We start from the raw sequence: 27082 nt of genomic DNA, 5'->3' as shown, positions 1-27082 counted from the left end.
CCCCAGTCCCAGTGCTTGGATGCCAAGGGCAAACTTCCTTGTACAATGATAGCATCAGCTTGAGGGGAAAAACAGTTCAATCAAGTCATGCTTGCACCACAAACTCTGCTTTTGTAACCAAAAATCACTTCAAATTATGGCCCTGCTAATGTTAAACTGAACTGTTTTCCCAGTTCACTTTTTGTCACTCAGGAAAGAAATGACCTGATGTGGCTGCTTTGGTCAGTAAAGCCCCAAGTCTGAGGTTTAAAACAAAATAACACAAACACATTTGTGATGGCTTTTCATTTTAATTGTCTGATCCAAAGTAACATTTTCAGACACAGCATCAATCTAAGTACCTAACACAAAGCCCAGCATCAGGCAGCTTCCAGAAGAACCTTCCAGGGATGGTTAAATGCTTTAAGATATTTAACACTCTTCACATTGCTAAAAAACAGTGATTATTGGCAGAGTATATATTTTTTAACCTACATTCTTTTAACAGGAGAGAAACAATGGAAGGTGGATCACATTCTCGATTCTTTCAGGATCTGTTAGACTACAACAACAAATAGTTTTAAAACATGACAAGTACGAATATAAAATTTCAAATGTGACAACTTTAAAAAAAATCTGGATTTTTCCTCAGTACCTGCAGTACCTTGCTTCTGTAATAAATATTAAAAACCATCTTTACATTAGAGAAAATGTTAAATAAGTTATTTACCAAAAGGTGTCTTTTTCTGTCTTTTTTTTTTTTTTTTGGTCAAAGGCTGATTGCATTAAAAGAGCTGAACAAACATTTTTTACATCAATAAATATTAAGGCAGCACAAAGCAAACAACACTCACAAAACCAGTCTCTGTTAGCAGAACTTTCTCCTTCAGAGAATCCTTTTTTTGCTGGTGTAAGAAGGTGATTTTTGATTCTCAGCTGGTGGAACCTGGTTAGAAAAGTTATTATTATTATTATTATTATTATTATTATTATTATTATTATTATTATTATTATTATCATTATCATTATTCAGTTCTTCAATGCCCACAGTTTGTCCCTACCCATCCTAGTGCACAAGGATATGCAAAGAGGAGCTCCTGTGTTCATGAGATCCCCAAATTAAAGTGCTAAGACTTCAGTAAGCAGAAAGATTGTTTTATGTCATCACTTTCTAGCTCAGCTAGGGCTGAGAACAGCACAGCAGCTGCAGAGGGAAACGTTGATGCTGATGGGGATGAGGGAGAAGGGATGCATGGAAAAGGTTAGAGGAAAATTTAAATTGTGCAATTATTCAGAGTGGAGGGGTGTGGGGACAAGGATGGGATTTCAGAGTCAAGGAAAGCATTGCATCCTTCTGGGAGTGAAGTCTGAACCTTATGGGTGAAATCCAATGTGAGCAGTGATTACTGAAACACTCCAGTGACTGAACACCCTGCACCAGCAGAGAGCTGCTTCCAAAAGCTTCCCCTGTTGGGTCTGTGGTTAAAAAACAAAAGCACCACCAGTGACTAACACAGCTCCAGCTTTTAGCAAGGGTGTCTGTGTGAACTCCTGCTATCAGGCTGTGATCTCCTGGAAATGAACTGCTGGAAGATGATGACAGACATGAATATTAATGTAGGGAAAGCATCAGGAAGGAGAGGGTTTAGGTGTTTTTGTGGTCAGTCATAAAACTCTTAATTCAGCCATCAAACACAGCAGGCTATTTATCACACTAAACTGCTGTCACCCAGGCTTGATTAGGTAGCAAACCTAAAAGCAAATCAGACTAATTCTGCAAAATCCTCCTGACACAGCACTGTGTATTTCTGACTAGCAGAGAACAAGGAATTCAATACAAGCAAAAAATTTTACTCACTTCCAGGTTTCCTCTAGCCTTCTTCAAGACATCATGTGTTAGAACCACTGGAAAGAAAGAGGAGATTAAAAAGAATACTGCAAGCCTTTCTAAACGACCAAATGTAAAGCAATGTCTGAGCAGGAGGATTCCCTCAGGACTGCAGGTCCAGAGCAGTGCCACCCCTGGAATGTCATTTCCTGCTGCTGGCCTGTGTTCCACAAGCTGCTTTTCAAACCTAAGCATCCTGGAAGTGTTCTTGAAGTTTTTCTGCCACACGAAATGGGCAAAGCTCAGCAGTGCAGGTACCACCCCAGATCTGCACAGCCCCTGCCACGCTCGTCCCTCTACCCAAGTCACACAGGAAGATCTTCTGTTCATTTGAAGGGGAGATGGTGCATGGTCTAACTCCACTTTGATCCTTTAAGTATCCTCCTGCCTGGGCTGGGGAGGGCAGTTAGCAGGGGGGAAGAGGACAGATGGCAAAAGGAGTCAGTTCAAGGACAAAGCAACCTCTGTGCCATGGGGAAATCAAAAACCAGTGGCCTGCTCTGAAGGGTTCCAGGTTTCTCCACTCATCCAGCCCTGTCTGTCTCTGTGGGGCCAGCAGGAGACCTGTGAATGGAGGAGGGGGTGTTTCCAAACAGAAGTGGTATTTAGAAATGTCAGGTTAAATATGTGAGTCTCTAATCTGTGTCAGTTCTGTAACTGCTGAAATGCACCACTCACAAGCACCAATTTGATATTCCGGTCTCAAAAATAAACAATTTAGCCATAATAAAGATTTTTCATTGCAACAATAAGAAGCCAACAACTCCAAGGGTAGAGCTGTCACGAGATAATTACACCCCTGGCAGATTACTGCAATTTGGCACTGCATTGTTCCATGCTCAGAGGTTCAGATGAGGTTTATAAGCAATGAGCTCTCTCACCAGAGAGAGCACACAGAAGACTCTGAGCCACAAGAATGTTCCAGTCTCTGCCTCTAAATATATTTAGGAATGTTCAGCTACATAACAGAGGGAACCTGAATATCCTCACTGGAGCAGGCAGGTACCAGGATGTGTGCAGAGTGAAGGCAGCAAGGTCACCTACTGCAGTGCTTTTCCTTCCTTGCTAGCAAAAGGACAAGGGAAGAAATCCCAAAACTGAGTGTAAGCAACCTGAAAAAATCCAGCACCTTCAGGTGGCCCCCCAGTTTTGCTGTAGACTTGGCCAGGAATTTGTGTACAGATGCAAATTAGAAACATTTCTGAAATCACTCTAAGACAAAGGCAACTCGACATCCATAATTCCCATAATCAATGAAACTTGGAGAAAATCACATCCAGCTCTATTTGTGTGGCAGAGCGCTGTCTGCTCAGAAAAGCTCTGCTACTAAACTCATTTCACCTGGCAAACCAGATTTTTCTAAATCAAAACTATTAAATTCAGCCGACGACGAGGATTTGGCAGCTGTGCCACTGCTGGCACAGCTGCTGCTCTCCAAGCACAGATTTGCATTACAGGGATTTCACAAAATGCAGGTTTCAGTTTCTCAGCACCTCATTCAGAGGAGGCTGAATGCCCTGAAAAGAAAGTGAGCAAATTTAGGGCAACAGGCATGTTTGCTTTAGGGAAGGGTGGGTGGGTGGGTGGGTGGGGTGGCTCAGGGACATTTTGGCTATAAGGGTAAAATCTCTGTTGATTTATACCTGGCCTAGCTCTGAAATTACCCAGTGTGTCTGAGATGACACGAACTGGACAAACCAGATCACTGAATCTACCCCAGGGATAGTCTTTGGAAAGACATAATAGAATAGCTTTGATTTTTACATCCGAGCATTTTGGCTCTACAACCTTAACAAAACGTAATTTATGATTTAATACAAGTAATTTGTACACATATAATATAGCAATTTTCAAAGAAGTGACCAAACACCAGCCCATAAATGCTTGAAACAACAAAAATCTGCAGGCAGAAGATATATGGGCCTTAGATATAAAAATTACAGGCTATGGAGCAAAATAACATTTATCACTCTACATTGCATTTAACTGATTTGAGTAACATATAATATTATGGATTTTTTATAAGTTTGTATGGTGTGGAAAATTTCCCAGTCTAGATTAATTACTGGTAACACAAGTGCCACTCCAGCAAGGACTGATGAGCCATTCAGTCCCACCACTTTTAGAGGAGGTAAGAATGGATCTTTTGAATTCTTATTTTTTACAGAAGAAAATGAACTCCTCCTCCCACAATACACATACTGCTGCAGCAGGAAGGTAGAGGAGATCCATTCAGATCTCTTCTGGTGAGTGAGGAAGGTCTAAAGCAGCAGAGATGGATCTCTTCAAACAGACAGCTGGCTTAACAGAGCCACAATACTCCCTGTGTCCCACTTGTTTTCATGTTTCCAGATAATTTTCTAGACATGGGCCACTAAGGGTAAAATATAATTCCACAGCATGCCCTAATTTTTCTTAAAAAAAATTACTCATAGCAAGTTTTCATTTCCCTTATTCTGAGTTTGCTCTCATGCACTTCTTAGTTTGTGCAGAGCACTGACAGAGCTCCTTGCAGAGCAGTACCTCAGAAAATGTAAAAGCTTAGTTCCACATTTATTAAGAATGAGGCAAAATCACAGTTTTGACAACGTCCAAAACTTTGACTGAAAATGTTTACAGCAAACATTTGTCTGTCCAGAAGTGTTGTAAAATAGCAATAAGAGTATCCCAAATGGAATAACCCCAGCAGGAATTAGTGGCAGCTGCATGGATTGAAACATGATCAGTGGATTGTATAAAACCATGAACAGCTTCCCATGATATTCTCATCTTTTAGGGCAACCTCTACCCACTGGAATGAGGCTCCATCAGTTCAGCACAGCCTGAGCCTGCTCGTGACAGCTGGAGCACACGAGGGAACACCCATTTTAAAGGTAACCACAGACTACAGAAATGAAATCAGAATCATCACTAAAGCACACACTCACACTGGTCAATGATGACTCTCTCCATGTTTTCTTTCAGCTGGTTTGTGGAGTGCAGGCGTTTCACTGTGCTGTGCAACTTCTTCTCTTGCTCAGACAGTTTCTTACGTAACCTAAATATTTCTGCTTTCATTCCTTCATCCTAAATTGAGAGAAGAAAGATATTAAACTCCTAGCTAAAAGTATTTCCTACATTGGGAATTGCTCAATACTTTTCTGCAAGTACTCTCGAGTTTCCTTGGAGTACCTACAACTCAAAGGAGTGAAGGACCACCACTGACTCCTGGCCTTCCCCCTTCACACCTCCCATGACATGAGATTCTGTGATACAACTACAACTCGTAGCTGGAATTTAGTGCAAGTAATTTTTCTATTAGACTGAGCAAAGTCTGTTAGACTGGTGCCTGATTTTGTTCTAAACTAGGAAAGATAAGGAAGGCCAGTGCCAAGGGATCAGTGCCCTGTCTGCCAGGTTCAGAATTCCAGCTTCCTCCTTGTGTTCTGTTCATGGCTGATGCTGCCTTTATCACAGGGATAAAGGGCATTGGGACAGTTTAATTGCAACACTATTTGACAGTATCATGATTAAGGTTCAGTTTTCACCACCAATCCCCACTAATTTCTGGACAGTGACATGTAAAACAGGACTGTGAGAAGCCCTGTCACATCTGCCCGTGTCACTGATTTAGGTCTTTGTGCAAATTTAAGCTTGGACCTTTTCTCCTTGTTGTGCCACTTGCTAAAACACAAAACTTGGGGAATTTGCCCCCACTATTTATCTCTGCAGAAGAACTGATTGCTCACAACTCCTGTAGGGCTGCAGAGAAGATACTGAATACTCAAGAGTATTTCAGAATCCAAACTTCAAGAGAGAGAGATTCTTTCATATTTTGCATTTAAGACACCAGGAGCAATCTAATATCCTTAAGATCAGGGGTGTTGGATAAGAAACTCCAGAAAAGATTCTATTAGGCTCTAATTAGGAGCATCCTGAGAATTCAGATCCCCACACACATTAAGATCAGCCTTTCAGAAGTGACTGATCCAAATCAAGGCTCCAGATCAGTGACAGAAAAGCAGGAGATGCATCCCCCACATCCTGAAAGCCCTGGGTGGGTGAGAGATGTTCAGTCCCTGCAATCCAGGCCAGCATGGAGCTGTCTGCATGGATTACACACACGAGGATAAAAATGGAAGTACACACTCGTGCCAAGGCAACCCAAATCTGGAGCTGAACATCAGTGAATGTATCAGACAGCAAACTTCACTCCCACTGCTTTTGTGATTTTGTATATTTAAGGATGCTAAAAAATATCACCAAAAATGTTATGAAATTATAGAGAAAATGTCTGTTTTCCCAAAGTTTGAGGTTTTTTTGGGTTTGTTTTTTTTGTCAGAAATACCCTGCTTCCCTTAATAAACAATACAAAAACCTCAGTGAAATCATTTTAGATTTATTTTAAAGCCAGGGTTTGAAATAGTTTCAATGCTGAGTGGTGGTATTCTGACAGCAGAGATAATTCATTCTTCATTTAGTTTACTTTTATTCATTTGCATAGTGTAATCCTTTTTAGTTAAAGTGTTATAAAACTTGTCTTGGGGTTCTGTCACACTTTTACAAAAGCTTCTTTTACAGTTTTGGCATCAACAACATAAAAGAAAATGTAGCTGAGATTACATCAAAGTTGCTGATGTTTCTCTTCTTACCAATACACACACATAATCAAATTGAATTTTGTTCAACTAACAGGGAGCCCAAACCTATTCTTGTTGAGGTGGAGCATTTGCCACCTCCCTGGATTTCCTGCCACTCACATAACAGGATTAGATATTCCATCTTTTTTACAAAGTATGCTGGAAATGAATGCCTGGCCATCCAACATGATCAGGACATACTCAGCCTTACACTAAATCCACGTGTCCAGAGACTGGGTCATGATTCTCCAACGATTTTCCCAAATGACCCATCTGTAACTGGTGCATCTTCCTGGAGACATTCCCAAAGTCCAAAAAACCACCCCAAACCCAAGCATGCAAGCCCAGCAGCAGCCCAGCAGTACCTGAATGCCCTGAGCAGTACCATGAGCAGCTTTCAGGGGAAGAGAAACTCTCCAGAGAAGCTTCAGGGAACGTGCAGCCTCTTCTAAAATCTGCTGTACTGTGTGAGTGTTGGTGGAAAAGCCATGCAGGGATGCTTGTTCTGGTACCTGTATCACAGGATTAGAGACATTTTATATTTTATACTTAAACCATTATGAAAATGTAATCTTAATTAATGGGTTTAATCCAGCTGGTAGGATTTCATATTTAAGATAATGTACGCAGCCATTGTGTGCCATAAAAACTAATTTGTTAGTTAACAAAGGCTGCTGAATTATGTATTATCTGAGAATTTCAGCGAGGGAGGGGATTTATCCTAATCAATAACCATGATTAACAATAGATTATATTTACTAGATTTGCTATGCCACATGGTAACAGCTGGCAACTCTCTTCTTTCTTCATTTGCATTTTGTGTCATGTTATTTGAAAGTCAATGATTACAGACATCAATTTAAGCAATATAGATGTTTCCTCCTTAGCAGACCCTTTAAACTGTTCCATTTAATGCTAAAATAACTATCAGGGTACACATAAAATGTTTCCCTCCTCTGACAGATGAGAAAACCAAATGGAAGAAATTGCACAAATGTGAAGTAAAGGAGGGAAAGAATGTGAGGGGAGCAAATGAATTACCAAAGCAATGGTGCTACAGAAGGGGGAAGGGTAATGAAAGAAAAGCATTTGCAGTTCCTGCCCCATGCAGGATACAATCTGAATATTTATTTAGCATTGTTATCAAACCAGAATCCTCCTGTCACATAAAATATCCCATTTGCTAAGTAGTCTGAAACTTCAGTGATGTAAAGCTTGATAGGAAACTGCAAATTGTGAAACTTACTGCTTTTATCTTTACACCAACAAAACAAGTTAAAAACTTAGATTACTTTTTCAGTCATTATCAGTATGTTAACTAGGTCATTGGGAAATATATGATACTTCAGAGAGTCTTAAGTGTCATTCAGGCATCATTTGACTGTGTGAGCACACATGTGATACCACAAAAAGAATTTCAGAATTGTTGCAGACTGCATCTTCAACAGCTTCACTAATTATAACTGCAGAAATAAGTAGCACGAGTTTATCCCTGCAGTTAAGACCTTCTGTTTTCTGAAGAGCAGCAAGCATGGTTTTTACAGCATTTTTATTATCATAAAATCATAGGGGTGAAAAGGACCTTCATTAGACACTTAGTTTCCTTTGCCTCTCCAAGGCAGGAAAGCACTACACGGATTTTTTTTTTTAAACATTGGCATAATCTGTCCTCAAAATTGCCTCCAGTCAAGTGTCTCTGAGCACCCTCCATGCCAGGGGTTCATTATTTTTACCACTGGCTGCTGTTTTCCATGCCTGATCCAGGCCCTTCCTGCTGGGGTTTAAGTTCCTTAGTTCCTTATTAGATGCCACAGACATGCACAGATTGTTCCTGCCCTTTAATTGAAGCTTGTAGGCAAATCTGTCTTTTCAAACCACCCCAAATATGCCATCATTAACTGTGTCCAAAAATTAATATTATGTAAGAGAAAATTAGCAGAAGTAAACACTAACTAGCTCTCCTATCCCAGACAAAAAGGACTGAGGTTATTCAAGACAAAATAAACCAATTTTATTGGTTAAGTATCCTTAAGACTGAAGCAAGAGCACCATGAGAGGCTAACACTGTGAGAAAATGAAGAAAGGATGATAGACTGAGTCCTAGGTAGAAGACAGTATTAGATCATTAATGAAATATTCAACTTTCTGGACTAGCTTATGATATTGTTAAATGTTCAACTGATAACCAGGAAGTCGAAAAAGATAAAAAAATCTTCCCTGAAATATGAATGTAATATGAAACAGGCCTCATCAGCATACATCAATCTTTAATGTACAGTTATAACCTGGTGTTACTAAAAGGCTAAATTCAACTAAGGGGAGAACTTCATCAGCTCTGTATCACAATTCTTTTAATTGTCTCATATTTCCTGGGTTTCTCTCAAGCCTTCACTATATGAAAATCTTAATTATTTTTATTCTTAGGTTACTTTTATACACCCCTAGTTTAAACTCACTTTACAGCGTTTTAGACTTTACCTGGGGTTTTCTGCTGCTGCTTCTGTTTGGCTTTTTTACCATTTCCAGCGCACCAAACACCAATTTCCATAACAAAACCAGGCAGTTTTACCTCATTTAAAGCCAAAACTGAAAGTGAGATTGCTTGGAGGCCTAGAATTAACTAACTCAGGACCACACTGAGTCCATCTAGAGGATGACCGTGCCAAGCTTGAAGCATCCCGAGTTATTCAGCCAAATCTTCCATTTGCACTACTTTGTGCCTCTGGGTAAAACCCACCCTCCTTTAGCAGATTTCAGAGCTCACCTTTACTCCAGGCTCTTGCAGCTTGGTACCAGAGACCTCCCTGAGTGCAAGCTCCATATCTGCCAGCACCTGCTGCCCCTCTGAGATGTGTTTCCTCAGGGCATCATAGTCCTCGATGAGTCCCAGGACGTGCCGGCCGTTCCTGTCCGCCCACATCCGATGGCCGGGCACCAGGCGTGGGGTGCACGTCCTGCTGGAGCCCGAGCTGCTGCTGCACAGAGAGGCACTGTCCACCTCGTCCTTAGGGGCTGCCTGAGTACCTGGGACAGAAAAATCGGGTCCTTTTTTGTTTTTTATCCTCGCACAAAATTAAAAAAAAAGAATTTGCGCTTGATTTCTCCTGGTCTGGGCATACCTGGTTTCTCCGCTGAAATGCGGCGTCTGTTCTGCTGCTTCTGCAGATCACAGATGTTTCTCCTGGCAGCAGGGCAGTCGCAGAGATTTTCTACATATAAAAAGGGAGAAGGAAAGTTGTATTACTGGATGTTTACGCCCATTTTATAAAAAAACCCTCCCAGTTCTTCAGTTCTTTTTATTGCTGATGCTACACTTGGATTCTGGAAGCGAGGAAAACCAGCTAACTTTTCTAGTATCGTGCCATGGATCTTCCAGTATTTACCTATTTTTATACCTGAGCATCTATCCAAATTCTAGGTATCTCCCAAAATCAAGCCATAGTTAAAAAATTTAAAATACATCCTGATGAACATATTTTATTAACAAATATAAGCTTCCCATTAACTCCACAAGAAGTAGGACATCTTTCCCAGCTGTAACAGACTAAAGATTGTCTCTATACTCCTGCTTCAGGACTTCCAAATTTCCTAAGCACCTATGAGAAAAGCACATCTCAAAAAACTCAGCTGCTGACATTCCTAGGTATCTTTCTGGTCCACGTGGTTTTATCTGGATGTATAGAAAGCTGTTACTGTGCAGAGCACTGCAAGGAGGAAGATTCTCGTGCCCTCTGTATCCCATGTACAGCAATAGTGGAACAACAACCTAACCCTGGGTGTAAACATTACACTTTCCTTCCTTTGCTAAAACAGCATCACTTAACAGTGATTGAAATCAAGGTAAAATATTCCTCAAGGGCAAAGAGGAGACAGCTGATTTATCCCGAGCCCATTTAGTGCACTTATTGATCATTCTTGAGTAATACACAATCAACCTTAGCAAGCACTATAGAGCTCAGCAGCGAAAAAAGAACCCCCCCAGGTAAGCAAAATATATGGGAACTTATTGTAGGCATCCTCCCATCCCAGAGACTCTGCAAATGCTTTGTTTGGATGCACAGGAAGCAGCAGCTGGAGGCTCTAGGACAGTGCAGTGTGCACTTCACACCCCAGCTCTAAGAGCAGAGGGATTTGAGAGCTGATGCTGTTTAAGGCTGTAAGAGCATCTTTAAAGAACGAGGCACAGGTTCTGCAGTCCCCAAAAGCACACAGAGCACAGTACCATCCTGTCCTGCACAGGGCTGAGAGCCTGCCTTCAACACACAGTTGATATTAACAGCTGACACTGGTCCCACTTCCTCTCTCTTCCCTTTGGAAAGCTGTTCTTCTAATTTTTCATGCAAAGACTTGTTGGTGTCTATGCTCCTCTCCAGCTGCACTCGCAGGCTCTGGATTTCAGCCAGCAGTTCATGTAAATCCAGTGGATTATTCTGATCTTTCCGGAATTCTTCTGAGGCATCACATCTGGGATCTGAGAGAATTTCAAAGGAAACACTCAAACATCTCTAACAATTAATATCACCCACTAGAACACTCAGCAACTAAGTTATAGCCAGTGTTATCCTGAATATTAAGAATTAACTACAAACAGCATTAAGATAATGGCTTGACAGAAAAAGCATGTTTTAATTGCTTCTACCCTTGAAAGATTTAAAGAGTTGAAAATTGTTTTTTACTTTGTCCATAAAAGCTACTGTCTCATGCCAAAAGCTAAAAAATTAGACAAAAGGAGAATGAAGAAGATTTACAAAATGTGAAGTGCATTAATGCACAGTCTGGGGAAAGGAAAAGGAATGGGGAACATCAGAGTGTGGAGGAGGGATGGAGTAGAACTGAGAGTTTAATTTTATACATCGAAGGAAAAAGGAAACAGTGATCACCTGGCAACCAGAGGAACAAATCTGAACCTGAGAAAAGCAAGGGCTATGTTTGCTTTCTCACAGAAAGAGATCAGTACACAAACTCCATGCATTCCTTCCTGCTGAAATCCAGCTGGTCAGGGTGGTCTCCTGGCAATGGGAAGGGGCTCAGCTCATGAGGAGGGTGCTGCCACTCTCTAATGACATCAGGAGTTCTGTAAGGAGAACTCCTTCCATCCTGAGCCAACTCTGCCTTAAAGCCTTGTGCCAACTGGGCTCCTCTGCTGCAGCCAGCCAGGAAAAGCAGTGGCAGCAGGGAGTAACACTTGGAGCAGCAGGTAAGTTTCTAAGAACCTCCAGTGGGAAATTTGCTGGATGTGGTAAGGGTTTTTCAGCAACAAACAGCATCCCATTCCAGCTCAGCACACCAACAGCTACGTGGTGACACAGCTTCCTTCCGAGGGGGAGGAAGAACTCAGGCCAGCTCCAGTCCTCCTCTCACCTTTCCTGACAGCAAAGTGCACAGGAAATTATTTAGCACCTAATTGATAAAGCAGTGCCAGCACTTCTGCCAGCCCCAGGGAGAAGCCTGTGCCCCCACCTTCAGCCAAGAGAAAGCACCAAGCTAGCAGGGTAAGCAGGAGCTGGGAGGATGCAGCAGCAGGTTTGTAGGTGACAAGTAAATACCTAAGATCCCCAGGAAACTCATCCAGCCTGAGCCACTAAGTCTTCAATTCTGGTTTTTAGCTTAGCTAAAAGTATAAAGGAAACTTGGGGGTGTCTAGTCAACATGTGACACATCTCAGGCTCGCAGTCACCCCGAGGAGTAAGCATGTGAGCAGCAGGCTGTCAGCTCCCTTTGCACAGCAGGCACAAGCAGAAGCAAAGCAAAGTGACCCAGCCCTCCTGGCCTTTGACAAGAGCATGTTCAGAGGGAAGAGGTGCAAGGGCAAAGGGTACAGAGACATTGTGCATTTATACCTGTCCCCTTCCTTCTTGCTTCTTCCACCTTCTCATAAACCTTGACCTCAGTCCGCAGTGACTGCAGCAACTTCTCATTCTCAGAGAGCTGATGCTGCTTTACATTTATTTCTGTTTGCAACCTGTTAAGTCCAAAAAAACAGCTGAGTTCAATTCTGATTTTGTTTTTTTTCCCTAAAATCCATTCCTCTTTCCCTCCATAATTCTTCCCTTGCCTTTTGAATGTATCCATGCCCCTCATTAATGTTAATGTCATGGCTAAACACATGCCTGTCACACTGACAAATTCTCTAAATGACTGTTTAAATGTGGACAGAATCAATACCTGTTCAGCTCATTGCGACTGCTGTAAATTTGACAAGTCAGGTATCTGATTTCATCTTCCTTTTGGCACATTTGCTTCTGCAACTTTTCATTTTCTCTCTTGACGCATTCATGGTCCTCATGAAGATGTTCAATGATGGCATTCTTCTTAGAAAGGGATTCCCTTAACTTTTCATTTTCCTTTTGTTTATCTGAAACAAGAAGGAACACAAGGTATCTGCAATGCCCACGAGACACTAAGGCTATGATTTTTAACTAAATCAGCTTTTTCAGAGACTATAAAGAAAGAAAAAAAAAAAAAGGTGGTACTACATTATTGCTAATCCCAGCTTGAATGCTTATGGTTGAGCATGGAATGTCAGGGGTGCAAAGAATGAATAAGGCAATTTAATGAGTGGACTGTGAATATTTTATTGTTTTCTGATCTAGGATGAGTTGCAGGCTACTCCTGTAAAGAACAGTTAACATTTTTACCTCTAGATCCTTTAGCTAGCATTGCATTCAGAACTTGATTTTGTTTCCTCAGGAAATATATTTCAGAAGTCAGGGAATTATGCTGCTCTGAGCCATGGATAAAAATGTTTGCAGAACCTATAAATATATACATAAAAGATGATATATGAGTCATCTCTAGGTCATTAAAGATTAAACTTTCCAGACAAGAACAATTTAAAAAATTGCAGAAAAAAACATGCTATAAAAGCAATTTCTCCCCTATATTTTGAAGGTTATCACTACAGGCTAAAATGCAGCTCAGGTTAATGCCCAGTAATCCAAAGCCCTGTGCAGCATAAGTGCCTCTCATTGCTGGGCAGCCATTACTAAAATTGCAGAATTATCCCTGACAGTCTTTACCTATCAGCTAAAATCCCAACAGGACAAAATGCTGGAGTATTTTGTGACTTTGCTATGATTTGAAAAGAAAACTGTAGGAGGGTTTACCATGTATTGCAGTCTTGCTCTGCTCATACTCCTCTGTATTTAGTGAAAGAACAATGGGATTCTACCAGTTAATCCACAGGGGTTAATGCAGGGAGGCTTGGAAATAGTCTGGTGATAGATCTGTTACCACACAGGCAAGACTATAAAGCTGGAGTCACTGTCTTGGCCTCAGATTACAAACTCAGAGCCCATTTATGATCACAGGGATGAAGACTTATCCATCTTAAATCCCTGTTTCTAAAATTTACATAAAAGAGATCCAGTCTTAATCACCCATCAGCAGCCATGGGGAGGAACAAGCCCCTCCAGAGGTCAACTCACCCTGTGTCTCCTCTCCTCACATCTCTGAGGATGAGACCCCCTGTCCTCCAAGAGCTGAATTTCCCTCCAGTGCCTCCACGAGAAGCTCTGGGTAACTGGCACAAATTAAATGTCTTGACTTTGACAAACATAAGGGTGATGAATCCTACTCTGAGGATCTGACTGCACTAGCCAAATGAATCTAAGTGTTAAGTCCTGTATCCAGCCAGTTAAATCCCAGCCCAGACAATCCTCAATGCACTGTACTGGTGCTTGTCATCTCCCAGTGATGTGCACTGGTGCAGCACAGCCTGAAAAGTGCCACATCCCACTCTCAAGGTGCTGCCTCTGAAATGCAAGTCAAGTCGTTGTCATTGCTCTTTGTAACCTTCTCACAGTCAGTAAAACACTTCAGGACCCACTGGAATTAAAAGCATTTTTCAGCTGATTGGTTATCCCAGTATCTCCCACACTTTAAAGCCTGAGATAAGTACGTGAGTGTCAACTATTTGGTTAATAGAGAAATAACCAGCTGGCAAAAAAAAATTAGGGGAATGTATGAGGAGGATGCCTTTCAGCTCTGGCAGTTCAATTCAATTTGATGTGCTGCACTTCCTCTGAGTAATCTCATTTTATTGTAATCCCAATTGAAGCTTTTACCCACTACCTAACTGGGATGTAGTGTGCCATGATATGAACCTCTTGTCACTGCTGAAAGACTCAAAGGCTCTGGAAGCCTGGCACTAATGGCATTTTACTATCTGCATGTTAAAGAGTTGAGGCAGCTATGTGAACTCAAAAGGCTTTCTCCTTTCAGACTGTAACAAAGCAATCCAAGTTGAAGTGGCAAGGCTTGATGGTCTCATCTTGATTCTAATTTAATTTACTGCCCATCACCCAGCTTTATCCTATTTGAAAAGTTATGCTATCACAGTTCTACTGAAAGGCTTCAGAACATAACTATTGGTTATCTTACATAATAAGGGATAATGTAGAGCCAGTGGTAATAGGGCCACAATCCCACAATTTGACCCACTATTGAGACTGCTACTTCTGTGCAGAGCCCTGCTGACATCAATTACTCTCTCCACAGAGGCAAAGGTCCATCTAACCAGAGGAAAGTGGAGCATCAGGGCCCACGATTGCAATACACTTGAGTTTTCATTCTGTTTTGTGCTGAAAAAGTGAGTGCTAAGGAAGCATACCTCGAAGGCTTCAAAGGAAATACCAGCTGAAAGAAAGGCACTATTGAAAATCACAGCAATGAAGAAGGAAATATTCACTCCCGGGGAAAGCAAAATAAAGGCATTCAAGAGCTGAAGAGAAGTTTGAGTAGAAAAATCAGCTAGTTATGGGTTAAAAAAAGCAACCAACCCCCCCTTTAATGTTAACTGCTGTTAAGAACATTTTAAACGTAGGACACTCAAAATTAAACCTTTGAGTTTATTCTGAAGCCTAATCTGAAATGATTGATGCAATTATTTTAGTTCTACTAGCACTGCAAGCCTTAGCTCTACAGGAATGATGTAGTCATTACCAGCATTTGAGTCATTTATAGGATACTGGAAGCCCAGAGGCATTTCAATACTTAAAGAATCTAAATATTACAAATAACAGGCTGAGAACAGTGGGCAGATGTGTGTATATACATCCATACAATATTTATCAGACAAGAACAAATCTATGCAATAACTTTTCTTGAACAAACAATTCAATATCATGAATTTAGCAGGTTGCCATAAACAATTAACTAAGTTAGAACTTGGCCCTGTGTTTTAAAGGAAAACAAACCGAGAACATTCAGTTAAAAGCAAAAATGTTGAATGCAAGTGACAGAATGGTTTGGGTTGGAAGGGACCTTAGGGTTCAATCAGCTCCATTCCCCTGCCATGGCAGGGACACCTCCCACTGTCCCAGACTGCTCCAAGCCCCAGTGTCCAACCTGGCCCTGGGCACTGCCAGGGATCCAGGGGCAGCCACAGCTGCTCTGGGAATTCCACCCTGTGCCAGGGCCTGCCCACCCTCCCAGGGAACAATTCCTTCCTGATATCCAATCTTACCCTGCCCTCCTTCAGCTTAAGGCCATTCCCACATGCCCTTGGGAATCCTCTCAGTTTCACTTAAGAATTTCTTTTTACACTGGAAGTCAAAGAAAGCTCATCCATCGGGCAAAAGGAGCATCACCAGCAAGAGAACATGTGCATATCTGATAGCATGAAAGAGATCTTTGATACAGAGAGAAACAAGAACTGAAAGAACACAGTGACAAAAAGGAGCTGTTCTAACAGGTAGCTGCTTTTTTCCTTTACTTTTCCAAATTTCTCCTGCACACAGTGGTAGATGTGCTAAGGAAACAAGAAGACAGATGGAAGGCATAAGACAGTTTATAAAGAAAATATACTTTCACTGCATTAATGGATGCCCTTGCCAGAATCTTTATGAAGCTGTAAAGGAGTTGGAAGTGTTTCAGTGTGGTTATTTCACGAGCACAGAATGCCTTTCCAGCAGTGTAAATACTTCATGAATGAAATGGATGCTTTTTATCCACCTTTCCATCACTGTAAATTATCCCTGAAAGCAAACTGCCATGTGCAGGTTGCCTCCATTTAAACAACAACAGAAATGGATCATGGGGATGATGTAAAACATAATGAATCTAATGTCAATACCACTGGAACTGAGGAAAAGGAAAGTATGTCTGTATTTATTACCTGCTTCCATTCTGAGTAATATTGCATGTTAATCAATTTTCCTGTGGGGGGAAAAGGTGGGAAGGAGAGTGAAGCAAAGTGTAGAAAAATACATGGATGGGGTTCTTCAAAAGATGCTCCAAAAGCATCTTCAGTGAAAGCTGGCTACTTGTGAGAAGTTTTAAATCTACTTCACAGCTTGGCTTTCAGAGATGCTGAACACCAGCAACAGAGAACAGTGGCTCCAAACCTTTTGGCATTTGATCCCTCAGGCTCTCAGCAGGAAAGATGGATTCAGTTTCTCATTAAATGAATTCTTACCTTGATCTAGTTCCTTGTCTGTTACTTGTCTCTCAAGCTGCTTCCTCAGTCTCTCATTAGTTTTTATGGAGTATTCTAAACGTTGTCTCAGGATTCTAATTTCTTGCAGATGCTCCATTAATAACTCTAAATAAAGAAAGACACCACTTCTTATTTAGAGCAGATGATTGTATTCTTTTACACTAGGTACTCCTGTCAAATCAAATGAGTGTTAATCCTAAAAGATGACACAGAGCTGTTAAAAATGGCAGATATTGAATACCTGACTCCACAACACTCTTTTCCTATACAGTGCTCAAACCACGCATTCAGTGACAACTCCTATTTTACATTCTAACTTAAACAATGGTCCAGAGTTTTAAGGCTCTTCAGATTTCTTCTTCCTATAGAAGTGGACTAGATAAGAATTTTATCTACTTAAACATTCCCTGTACTGAGGAAAAAATCCAAAGACCTGCAAAGCAGCTCCACGTTCTGGCTCGACACACCACCAGCACACATTTTTCCTCACAACAATAGGAAGCTCCCAGAGTTAACTTCGAGAGAAATTTGACTTTGACTTACACAATGCACTCCACAATAAAGAATCTGTTGTATCGAGTTTCATTACTGTACCTTTTCCTTCTTGCTTTACCATTCTACGATTTTTCTTCCATTGGCTGCAAGTTCCATCCTCAGCCAGGAGCTGATCTGTTCTGCCTGTCACTGTGTGATGTGTCAGTTTATCCATGTCACACACTCCTGCTCTACTCTGCAATATTTCTCCCTGAACAGGATGTGCCAGCTCAGCTATTAAATTTTCATTGCTGCCGATAAAGTACTGCAAGTATCACTTGTGCTCAGTGGAACTATCCAGGTCAAACATGACACCACTTATTAATTATGCAGCACTTAACAATTCTCAAGGAAACACAACACTGGCTTCTATAAAACTGGAAAATATCTCCTTTTCCACATAATAATCTCTTGACAATTGTCTATTTTCACCTTATAACTTGTCTATTTTAAGAGTGTCTGGAGCAATGCAAAAGCTGGCAGCCTAAAACAACAAGGACACAAACCAGCACACTTTATACAGCCTCAAACAGGGTAGATCAGATGGTTGCCATCTCTGTGTGCCTTATCGCTGAAATTGCAATGATTATGCGAGGAACTGGAAAGCTGAGGTAAACAAACATTCTTCATTATTTCTTAATTAGTTCCCTTGTGTGTTATTTATCAGCTTTTCCCAATATCCAGCAAATCTTCCATGGGAAAAACATTACCTGGAGGAAACTTGCTTGGCAGAAGAGGCAGTGTGTTGTGCTGGCCTTCCAGGTCATGCCTGTGCTCAGGTGAGCCAAGAGGAGACTTCTCTGACAAATCAAAGTCAGATGAGCTGTGAAGAGCAGATGGCACAGGAGACTCATCCTGCAGATGCTGGTACATGGTGGCATTCTTCTCATTATTCCTTTTGTGCCAAACAAAACGGTTTAAAACATAAAAGTCATTCTATGATTTTGGAAAGCGTGAACAGAGGGTGCCAAATTTACACCAGTTTACAGGTAAATTTACGTGACAGGGCATGAAAAATCACTGCACATCAGAGGTTGTATCAAGACTGAAATTCAGAGCCCACTGAAGTCAGCAGGAATAATCACTGGCCCTCCAGCCCACTTTGTATTTCCCAGCTCCAGGCAGTCACCTTTGTGTTCAGGGGACCTCAAGCTGCCTTGAACAGACAGATGAGGATTTCTGCAGCACAGGAAAATCCCAAGCTGTCTGAAAACCAACAAAAACAGCACAACACCACCTGCTCTCCTCACCTTCAGCATCAAGGTGCTGTGACAATGAACTTCAGCAGTGCTGCACCTGAGTGTCCCTGAGCCAGCCCCAAGGGCATGGGGACACAGGGAGGGACTGTCCCCCCTGGAACCTGCACAGAATAATGTCTCAGCATGCACCACAGTGAGTTATGGACAGGATTCATTTTGTTAATGAAAAGAACAATCCTGGTGGCACAATGTTTCTCTTTCGGTATCTCACCTGCTTGGTGAGAAGTGGGGAAAAAAGCCTTAGTCTGTTTGCAATGAGTGTTTTACTAACAAAATAGGTATTAATAAGCAAAGCCCTGCCAAACTGCTAGACATGCTACGAAACATGGAGTATCCTTATCAACTTATGAAACAATGATATTTTTGCTAAACATTCAGTTGCACTCTTACCTTTGAGCTAATTCATAAAGTATAGTGACTTCTGTACCTATTGATTCTCCTGCAAAGCAGAAACAGCTGATCAAAAACACGTACTGAGAATTACAAATTTTTCCCCTCCAGCTTACTCTATTTAAATACAGAGTGGTAAATTAATGAGAAATTAGAGGAGTCAACAGATACTAACACACTTTGTATTAGTGTCAAATGCTGTACATGACCAAGACTATTTATAACCCAGCAACAAAGCTATAGCTTGCTCTGGAACTGACAAAAAAAAAAAAAAATCATCAGGGACCACAGGTGCCAGATTTTACAGCCTTGGTGTTTTAACTAGCATACCAATTTGAAATAATTGTGCTATATGGCAAAACAATTACGGGCACATTTTGTTACTTCTTCAATAACATTTATATAAAAACAATTCCATTGCACTTGGATTTTTTGTGCTTGTTGTGGAGTCAGGCTAACCAGTCATCCTTAATGAAGGAGCACATAGGGGATTTTGCCTGCAACATTCTCTGTGGAATTGTGTGTGAGCAAAGGCACAATTCAGTGCAAGAGATCTGGACTCAGACACTAATTCGGATAAAGAAATAAGAGCTTGGTGGTGTCACCTTGGCTCCCCATATTTTAAAATTTTTGTGCAATTAAGCAGAAGTGGCAGGGAAGAGTTGCACAGCTGAAATTTCAGGGGAATTAACTGAAGGTCAGGATGGAAATGCAGAGACAGACAGCTGTTCATGCTTCTTTACAGTCAATTCTTAGTACACTGGATGTTCTTTACAACCCCACAAACATCATTTTACTTTAATGTGTGATTCAATGCAGCACTATTGTGTTAGATATATTGAATTGTCTCGGTTGTCAGTGACTTTTCATAGTATATAGGATACCATCTGTTGGTTTAAAGGCATTTAATGTTTATTCACTACAGCCTTCTCATTTGCAATGCAAGGAATCTCTGTAGCCACCGAAATCGTTGAATACACTCAATCTTTTATTACCCTGCTATGACACAAGGCTGTAATACCTTTTTCTCATATACAGCTGCTTTATATGAGCAATCAAAACTGCAACATCCTGCCACGATCCGTAATGAAAGGCACAACACAGATCATGCTATGGCTGGGCCCCAAATGGGGCTGAACAAAGGCAGCTCCCAGAGCCAATTCCAGGAGGATGTGAGGGCCAGGTCCCCATGTCAGGCACCTCAAGTGCTCTGCTGGAGATGTCACTCCTGCAGCTGCCATCTGTGAAGGATTTCTGGATGTTTGGGTCAGCAAGAGCAGCGCTTGTGACACCAGGAAAAGGTCTTGCTTGCTGTTCCTCAACAACAGCATCCCTTTTCAATCATTTCCCTGCTAACTTTCTTCAAACTACACACTGAGGGCAATGTGCAGGTTATACTCCTCCTTCAAGTGCCAAATGTCAATTGTGATGCTCATTCTCCAGAACATGGTTGTGTTTTAGCTCTCTTATGAAAGGCAGTGTACATTTCTCCACCAGCCAGAACAGCAGGCAGCAAGGTGCAGATCCCTTAGGAAAATCATGGAGCAACTGAGGTTGGAAAAGACATCTTAGATCATGGAGTTGAACTGCTGCCCCAGCACTGCCAGGCCCAGAACTAGCTCACATCCCCAGGCATCTTAAACAGTCAGCTGGGCTGAACCCCAAAACCATGTGTAACAAAACTTTTCTATAACCACTATACTGTGCACAGTTAAAGTATGCTTGTGTTGAGATGACCCCACATAGCAGGTGTCAATAAAGAGCACAGCTACAAAAGTAAAACCCAGTCAAGGAGGAAAGGCCATAAAGTAAACCACAGGAAATTGCACCTCAGCATGAGGAAGAATTTCTTTACACTGAGGGTGGAACAGCTGCCCAAGGAGGGTGTGGAGCCCCCCTCTCTGCAGACATTCCACACCACCTGGACACGTTCCTGTGGCACCTCCTCCAGGTGACCCTGCCTTGGCAGGGACTTGGACTGGATGATCTCCAGAGGTCCCTTCCTATTCTGTGACTCTTTCTGATTCTTGTCGGATCACAAAAACGTTCACCTTCCGTGACAGTGCTCCCCACAAACCACCTTAAAGCAACCACCAGCAAGGAAAGCTTCCTTTCACCAACACACAAATAAAATCCCTCCCATTCCCAGGGCGTTAATCCGACAACAAGCACAAAACACTGCTGCTCACCGTAGAGGAATTTCATTTCCAGTTTCTCAAACAGCAGCACACTTTGCTTCAGCTGCTCACGGAAGCCTTCAGCAACATCATAATCAACATCACTGGCCTGGAGCAGCTCCTCAAAGGCTTTCAGCAGGCTGGTGAGGTGCTCGTGGTAGGTGACACAACCACAGCGGATCTCCTTGATTTGCTGGCACTGGAAGGACAGCTCCCGAACTTGGGAATGAACTAAGGAATCGTATCTGAGAAAATGAAATCAGCTGTAAAGCTTACTGGCTAGAAATGATATTTAAATATAAATAAAAAGGGAATTCAACTTATAGTCCTAAACTACTATTTTATGCGGCTCAATTTGTTTTAAGTATGTTTTTAACAGCCACAATGAGAGATGTGTTGTCTCTGACTGTTGAGTTTGGTATTTAGAGATTATTCTCCTTCACTTAACTGCATCATTTGTAAAATGGGCCAAAACTTATGGGATGGCTCGATGGCCTGCTTGGAAAGAACACGGATGCCAAATTAAACTAAATAAAAGTAAATTCGTGTAAAGAATTTTCGAGAATACACATATTTTTCCTGACAGGTTGGGGAATTTTTTTTTGTTTGGTGTTTTGTGGTTTTCTTAACACCCTATGGAAGCAGACAACTGTCCCTTCTCTGAAACTTTATGTATTACCTGCCAAAACCACAGTATTGGATTTTCTGAACTCATGGTTTCACCCAGTCTGAAAATTCTCCACATCTCTGCATGTGTATTGTAAGAAAAAATGACAACCACTGTGGCACCCAAACTCCTGCACTCCACAAGCCAGGATATGAATTTCAACTCAGATCAACTGAATTTATTTATTGAATTTACGCTTACGAATGAAGGCATCCCCTTTACACTGCCACTGTGTGTACCACAGGTAGAGTTCTTTCTCCAGAATCATCCATTAGCAGGAAGAAAAGGAGAGAAGATGTTCAAAGATGCAGGGAATCAATCAAAATCTATGGTGATGTGGGCTGTTCCAGCATTTTTACTGTCATTTGCATAGGAAGAGATGCATAACTCATTTTGGGGTCTGTCACTTGTGACTCACGACACTGTCCTAGACAGTGGCCATAAAAAGCTCACAGTGATCCACTGGGTCTCATTCCTTAATTTACAGTTCGATCTTTCTCTGTAAAATGGATGAGGTATATTTTCAAGAGATGTAAATTCCTGTGACTCTGTAACACCACTGTATTTTACAACAGTGAGGCTCAGACATACAATACAGTCCATGCTGGTGGTTGTTCACTGTCTCCAAGTATTTCTACTCAAGCATTTGGAAGAAAGGCACGAGGTATTTCTGGTATTCCACAGGCCCTCAGGCCAGTAACAATATTTAAAAGGGAGAAAAGGGGGCTGGATGTTAAAAAAGGCTCACTCTTCTGATCCCCCGTTGTATGTTTGCAGTTTGTACAAAATACAAATGTAGCCAAAATGCTGCCCCAAGCCTCATACTAAATCCAAGACTGATACTTTTCATCTTCCCATAAATGATTTTCCAGCTTATGAGCTTATGCTATAAAATTTCATTCATTAATTTCTATATTTATCTCCTCTCACATCCTTCACAGGAAGGAATTACAGCCCTCGACTGCAAAATAAATCAGAACTAGAGCGTGAACATCCTATGTTTACACATCAAGTGTGGGCACTCAGAAGGGCCAGCACAAATCTGCCAGCCCACTGCTCACAGAAACAGTTCTGTCTTAAATGGGGTGCTCCATTTTCCTACACTTGGCACCTGAAAATATCCTGAGGGATGCAGAGCTGTGGTGCTTTGATGACAGAGGTGAGCCTGTCTCAGGTAACCTGAGATCTGAGTTGGCTCAAGAGAGGATCTCTTACAGCAGAGAGCAGTGTGGGCCTGAGGTGTGGGGAGAGACAGATGTGTCTGGCACAGATGATGAGACCAATTTATCAGTTTTGTACTTAGGGGTCTTTTAACAAAACATTTCAGTTCCTTTATGCTAATGTTAAAGAAATTTAGCCTTTACTGTAACAACACTTGTGAATAAAATTATCCTCATCTCACCTTCCTGTGCTATTTGGAATTGCTGTTTACAAAAGGGAACCTCACACAGCAGCAGTTTTACTCACTTGGATGGTGATGTTGCTCTCAGGCTGTTCTGAAGAGGACACATTTCATCAAGATGCACATTCACAACTTGCTCTTTGTCAAGTTCTACATCATTGGCCAACAGCAGCTCCTTAGTGTTTTGTGCTGCCCATGTATCAGGTGTTTTCACAGATCCAGAATCCCTGTTTTTGGTGTGGATCTTGTCATCCAGCTGAGGGACACCAGAGGATGCCTGGACTCCTTCCATGGCTCTATCCTGCACTTGTGTGCCCAGCCCTTCCACAGGCAGGGCTGCACCACTCACAACTCCATGGGAAACACCACTGAGCAAGAGCTGGTCAGAGCCCTGCAGCTGCAGCAGGAACATTTTGTACTTTTCAAGCTCAGACTGCATATTCTTAACTCTTTGTTTCAATCCCTCTACATCCTCAGTGCCTGCAGAGCCATGGAGTGCAGCTGCTCTTCCTCCAGTCCCTTGGTGAGCACACAGGCACTTGGAGCCTGGAGGTGCAGGGGCTGAGTCAATGTCCTCGTGTCCTGTGGAATACAACTCTTCATCCACCTCTTTTAATGAACTCTGGACATTCCCGTTGCTAATGGTATCATGATTTTGCATTTCTGAAAAACAGGAGGCTTGTGTGTGAATATCAGTATTTCTTTATCTGACATTGTTCTTACTAGAATGAATTACTTCAATTCTATAATAGCAGAATCAAAGTGTAGGTAATTACAAGCTATACATTATTAGTTTGGGACTTCTGACCTCTTTCTATGATTTGCCATTAATTCAATTTGCACATCAAGTATTTTAATTTACTTTTCAAATAAACAACATTACTTTTCAAATAAACAATACTCAAAATACAATCAACTTTCTCCCCCCAAATACTTGAAAATTCCTTTTGCCATTCTCCTGAATCAGGCACTGATCAAACCCAGACCTTTCCAGCCACAAGATGATAACCCCAAACATGAGACAAAGAAGATTCTGACTTCACATGGCTCCTTCTAAAGCTTCTAATTAAATATTCTTCTTCTTCTCCCCACTTCAAAAATCTATACAAAACCAATTGGAGCTGAAAGTCAGTGGAATTTTAAAAAGACTATCAACAAAATAGTCAGATTTGAAAAGGAGGCTATAATAACTTCTTTGTAAAAGGTGCTCTAAACAAAGCCCACTAAAGTGTTTGGCGATAAGGTTTTACTGGCACACATTTTATATGAACATCACATCCTTCAGGTGACTTTGCCATCCCTAAGTAATGCAATCACCTCAGATTCAGCCCAATAAAAGCCATATATTCCTACAGATAATCCATGTTTATAGTTCTGTGCATGTTGAGGGCTGTATGTGTAAGTAGCCAGCAAAATGATTGTTTTCTAGTTACCAGTAAATTAAATTTTCCCCTTCTATTAGTTCTGCAAAAGATCACTATGAATTAGAACTTCCCTTTTGGGAGCCAATTCATTGATCTTTCAGACAGGTTGCAATACTTTCAGATTGGTTTCCATGGAGAATTTGAATGTCCAGGTTCAAGCTGTAAATCAGTACAAAAACTCAGGGGAAGCAGCTCTGTATGAAAGCCTAAGACCAAGACCAAGGAGAATAAAAATAAACATTACCTAAAAGCTGGAATAAAATGGAGCTGTGATTCTGGGATATCAACACTGCCCAGAGAAGCTGTGGCTGCCTCAGCCCTGGAATGTCCAAGGCCAGGTTGTGTTTGGAGCAGCCTGGGACAGTGGGAGGTGTCCTGCCCATGGCAGGGGTGGGATGGGATTTAAGGTCCCTTCCAACCCAAACCACTTTCTGATTTGAAATCAAACATTCAAGAGAAAGTTGCTGCACTCTACTCATTCTGAGTGGCGTTCCAAAGGAAGGAAGTGCTTCCAAGGAAGTGCCAGGGTGTGAATTCTGGAGGACACGAGATGGGAACACAACACTTCACTCATTAACTTCTGCACAGATAGCAAGAAACCCCAACACCAGAAGAACCCAAACTCTGAAACCCTGATTCCATGCATCGCTCCAGATAACAAACCCAGAAAATAAAACAGATACTAACAAAGGCTATTTCAGATCAGAGCACTGGCTACAGTTTTTAAAGCACAAGTGCCCTTTAATTAAAAAGGAGAACGAATGAGCTCCCTGTGCACACCCCCAAAGGGTACAGTGAGCAGCACCCTGCACACCAAAGGATTACAGAACTGGCCACATCCTCTACACTCTCCAGTGTTTCTCTGGTTACCCAAGCCCTCCCAAAAAAAAGACTAATGGATGATGCAGAAACATGGAACACACAGCACTAAGGCTATTTACATTTTCATTAAATGATTCCATTAGGTTTCAGCCTACTTGAATGCCTTCAAATCATTCAGATAAGCAAAATTCTATCATTCAGTTGCTTCATTCCCATAGTTCAGAACTAGATAGAGAAACAGTAACAAACATTTAATTCAGAGAGGAGTTCAGAAGTGAGGACATTAGCAAGAGAGATCAGAGTCAGGCATACAACTCATTATTTTTACTGGAAACCAGACTCATAAATCCCTGCGGCCCTTCTGAAAGCACAACCCTGAAAGACCAGCTTGGATTCCTGGAGTAATTAATCCACAGCAGCTAAGAAAACCAGATTTAAAATCCACAAGTAACAGGAAGGCAGATTTACAGTTTTGTACAACTCAGAATAAACTGACCTTTTTAATTTCCTTTTTTTCTTGAATCCTGTACCATAGAAATGCCCTACCTTGATAGCTTTGCTGATTTTTGTCGTTTACATTTTCATTCTTGTCCCCTGTATCTGGATCAACCTCTTGCAACTCCATCTGGGTCTCAGTATTATCCAGCTTGAGCAATGAGACAACTGAAGAACAGTGGGGAAAGGTAAAATAGAAATCAGTAAGAGACTTTAAAAAAATTGAGGACAGTTAGAAAGACCAAACCAAAACCAACCAACCAAACCAGTAAATAAAATCAAAAAAGTTAAAAAAAACCCCCTCACCTCCCAAACACAAACCTGGTTCTCTGACAGTTTGGAACAGGAAAAAATTTTATTGATAATATGAGTATCTTTAAATATTTCTACTAATTATAAGGCTAGCAACTTGGAATTAATTGCAAAGGCTTCTACTAAGAAATGAAGATAAACATTTGTAGGTCTCCTTTGTAATGGAACAGTAAATCAATCTCTAGTGCATTTTTAAATGTTTTATGTTAAGCTTAGAAAAAACACTTAGAAGTTTCTGCAATGTGAGCATTGATCACAAACCCATCTCCTGCAATCACCACAGCAAGTCTCAAAATCATCAAATGTCCAGCACAACTGCTACCCAAGGGAAAAAATCAGAGTGGAAAGGAAATCACAGGACTGCAGCTTCTGATTCCTTTCAGGATCAGATTCAGAGGGCCTGCCCTTCTCAAGACTCTCCATGGATTTTGCACCTTCCAGAATTAATTGCTCCAGTCCCATCACCCAAAGTATTTACACTAAATTGTACCACATCTGTGCCTTACCACAACAACATTATTTTTAACAAGAGTCTCTGCAACCTCTAGGTCTGACAGTGGCTCACCCACCACTTGACTGAGTCTTATTTTTATATTTACACTCCCTTGCCTCTCCTTCACACTCCTACTCAGTTTTTAATCTAACTGCTAAGCGCATTTTTATTTTTCTACCACCC

General features: G+C 41.4%; 1 protein-coding gene across 1 annotated transcript in view; it reads right to left on the bottom strand.

The window, feature by feature from the left end:
* Positions 1-316: 316 nt before the first annotated feature.
* CDK5RAP2 (CDK5 regulatory subunit associated protein 2) overlaps positions 317-27082 on the bottom strand; it is a 69152-nt gene continuing 42386 nt past the window's right edge. Inside the window, exons 24-39 of the mRNA XM_062505569.1 lie at positions 26146-26262; positions 23419-24016; positions 21297-21529; positions 19108-19156; positions 18169-18353; positions 16904-17029; positions 13125-13241; positions 12652-12841; positions 12327-12448; positions 10709-10957; positions 9606-9695; positions 9251-9510; positions 6852-6998; positions 4795-4933; positions 1838-1884; positions 317-925 (exon numbers count right to left, since the gene is read on the bottom strand). Of these exons, the coding sequence (XP_062361553.1) occupies positions 866-925; positions 1838-1884; positions 4795-4933; positions 6852-6998; positions 9251-9510; positions 9606-9695; positions 10709-10957; positions 12327-12448; positions 12652-12841; positions 13125-13241; positions 16904-17029; positions 18169-18353; positions 19108-19156; positions 21297-21529; positions 23419-24016; positions 26146-26262 (2729 nt within the window). The 3' untranslated portion in view covers positions 317-865. The remainder of the gene's footprint in view (positions 926-1837; positions 1885-4794; positions 4934-6851; positions 6999-9250; positions 9511-9605; positions 9696-10708; positions 10958-12326; positions 12449-12651; positions 12842-13124; positions 13242-16903; positions 17030-18168; positions 18354-19107; positions 19157-21296; positions 21530-23418; positions 24017-26145; positions 26263-27082) is intronic.

This window comes from Cinclus cinclus, chromosome 19 (genome assembly GCF_963662255.1).
Source record: "Cinclus cinclus chromosome 19, bCinCin1.1, whole genome shotgun sequence".
NCBI classification, from domain to species: Eukaryota; Metazoa; Chordata; class Aves; order Passeriformes; family Cinclidae; genus Cinclus; species Cinclus cinclus.
This window is presented reverse-complemented; position numbering and strand designations above follow the sequence as displayed.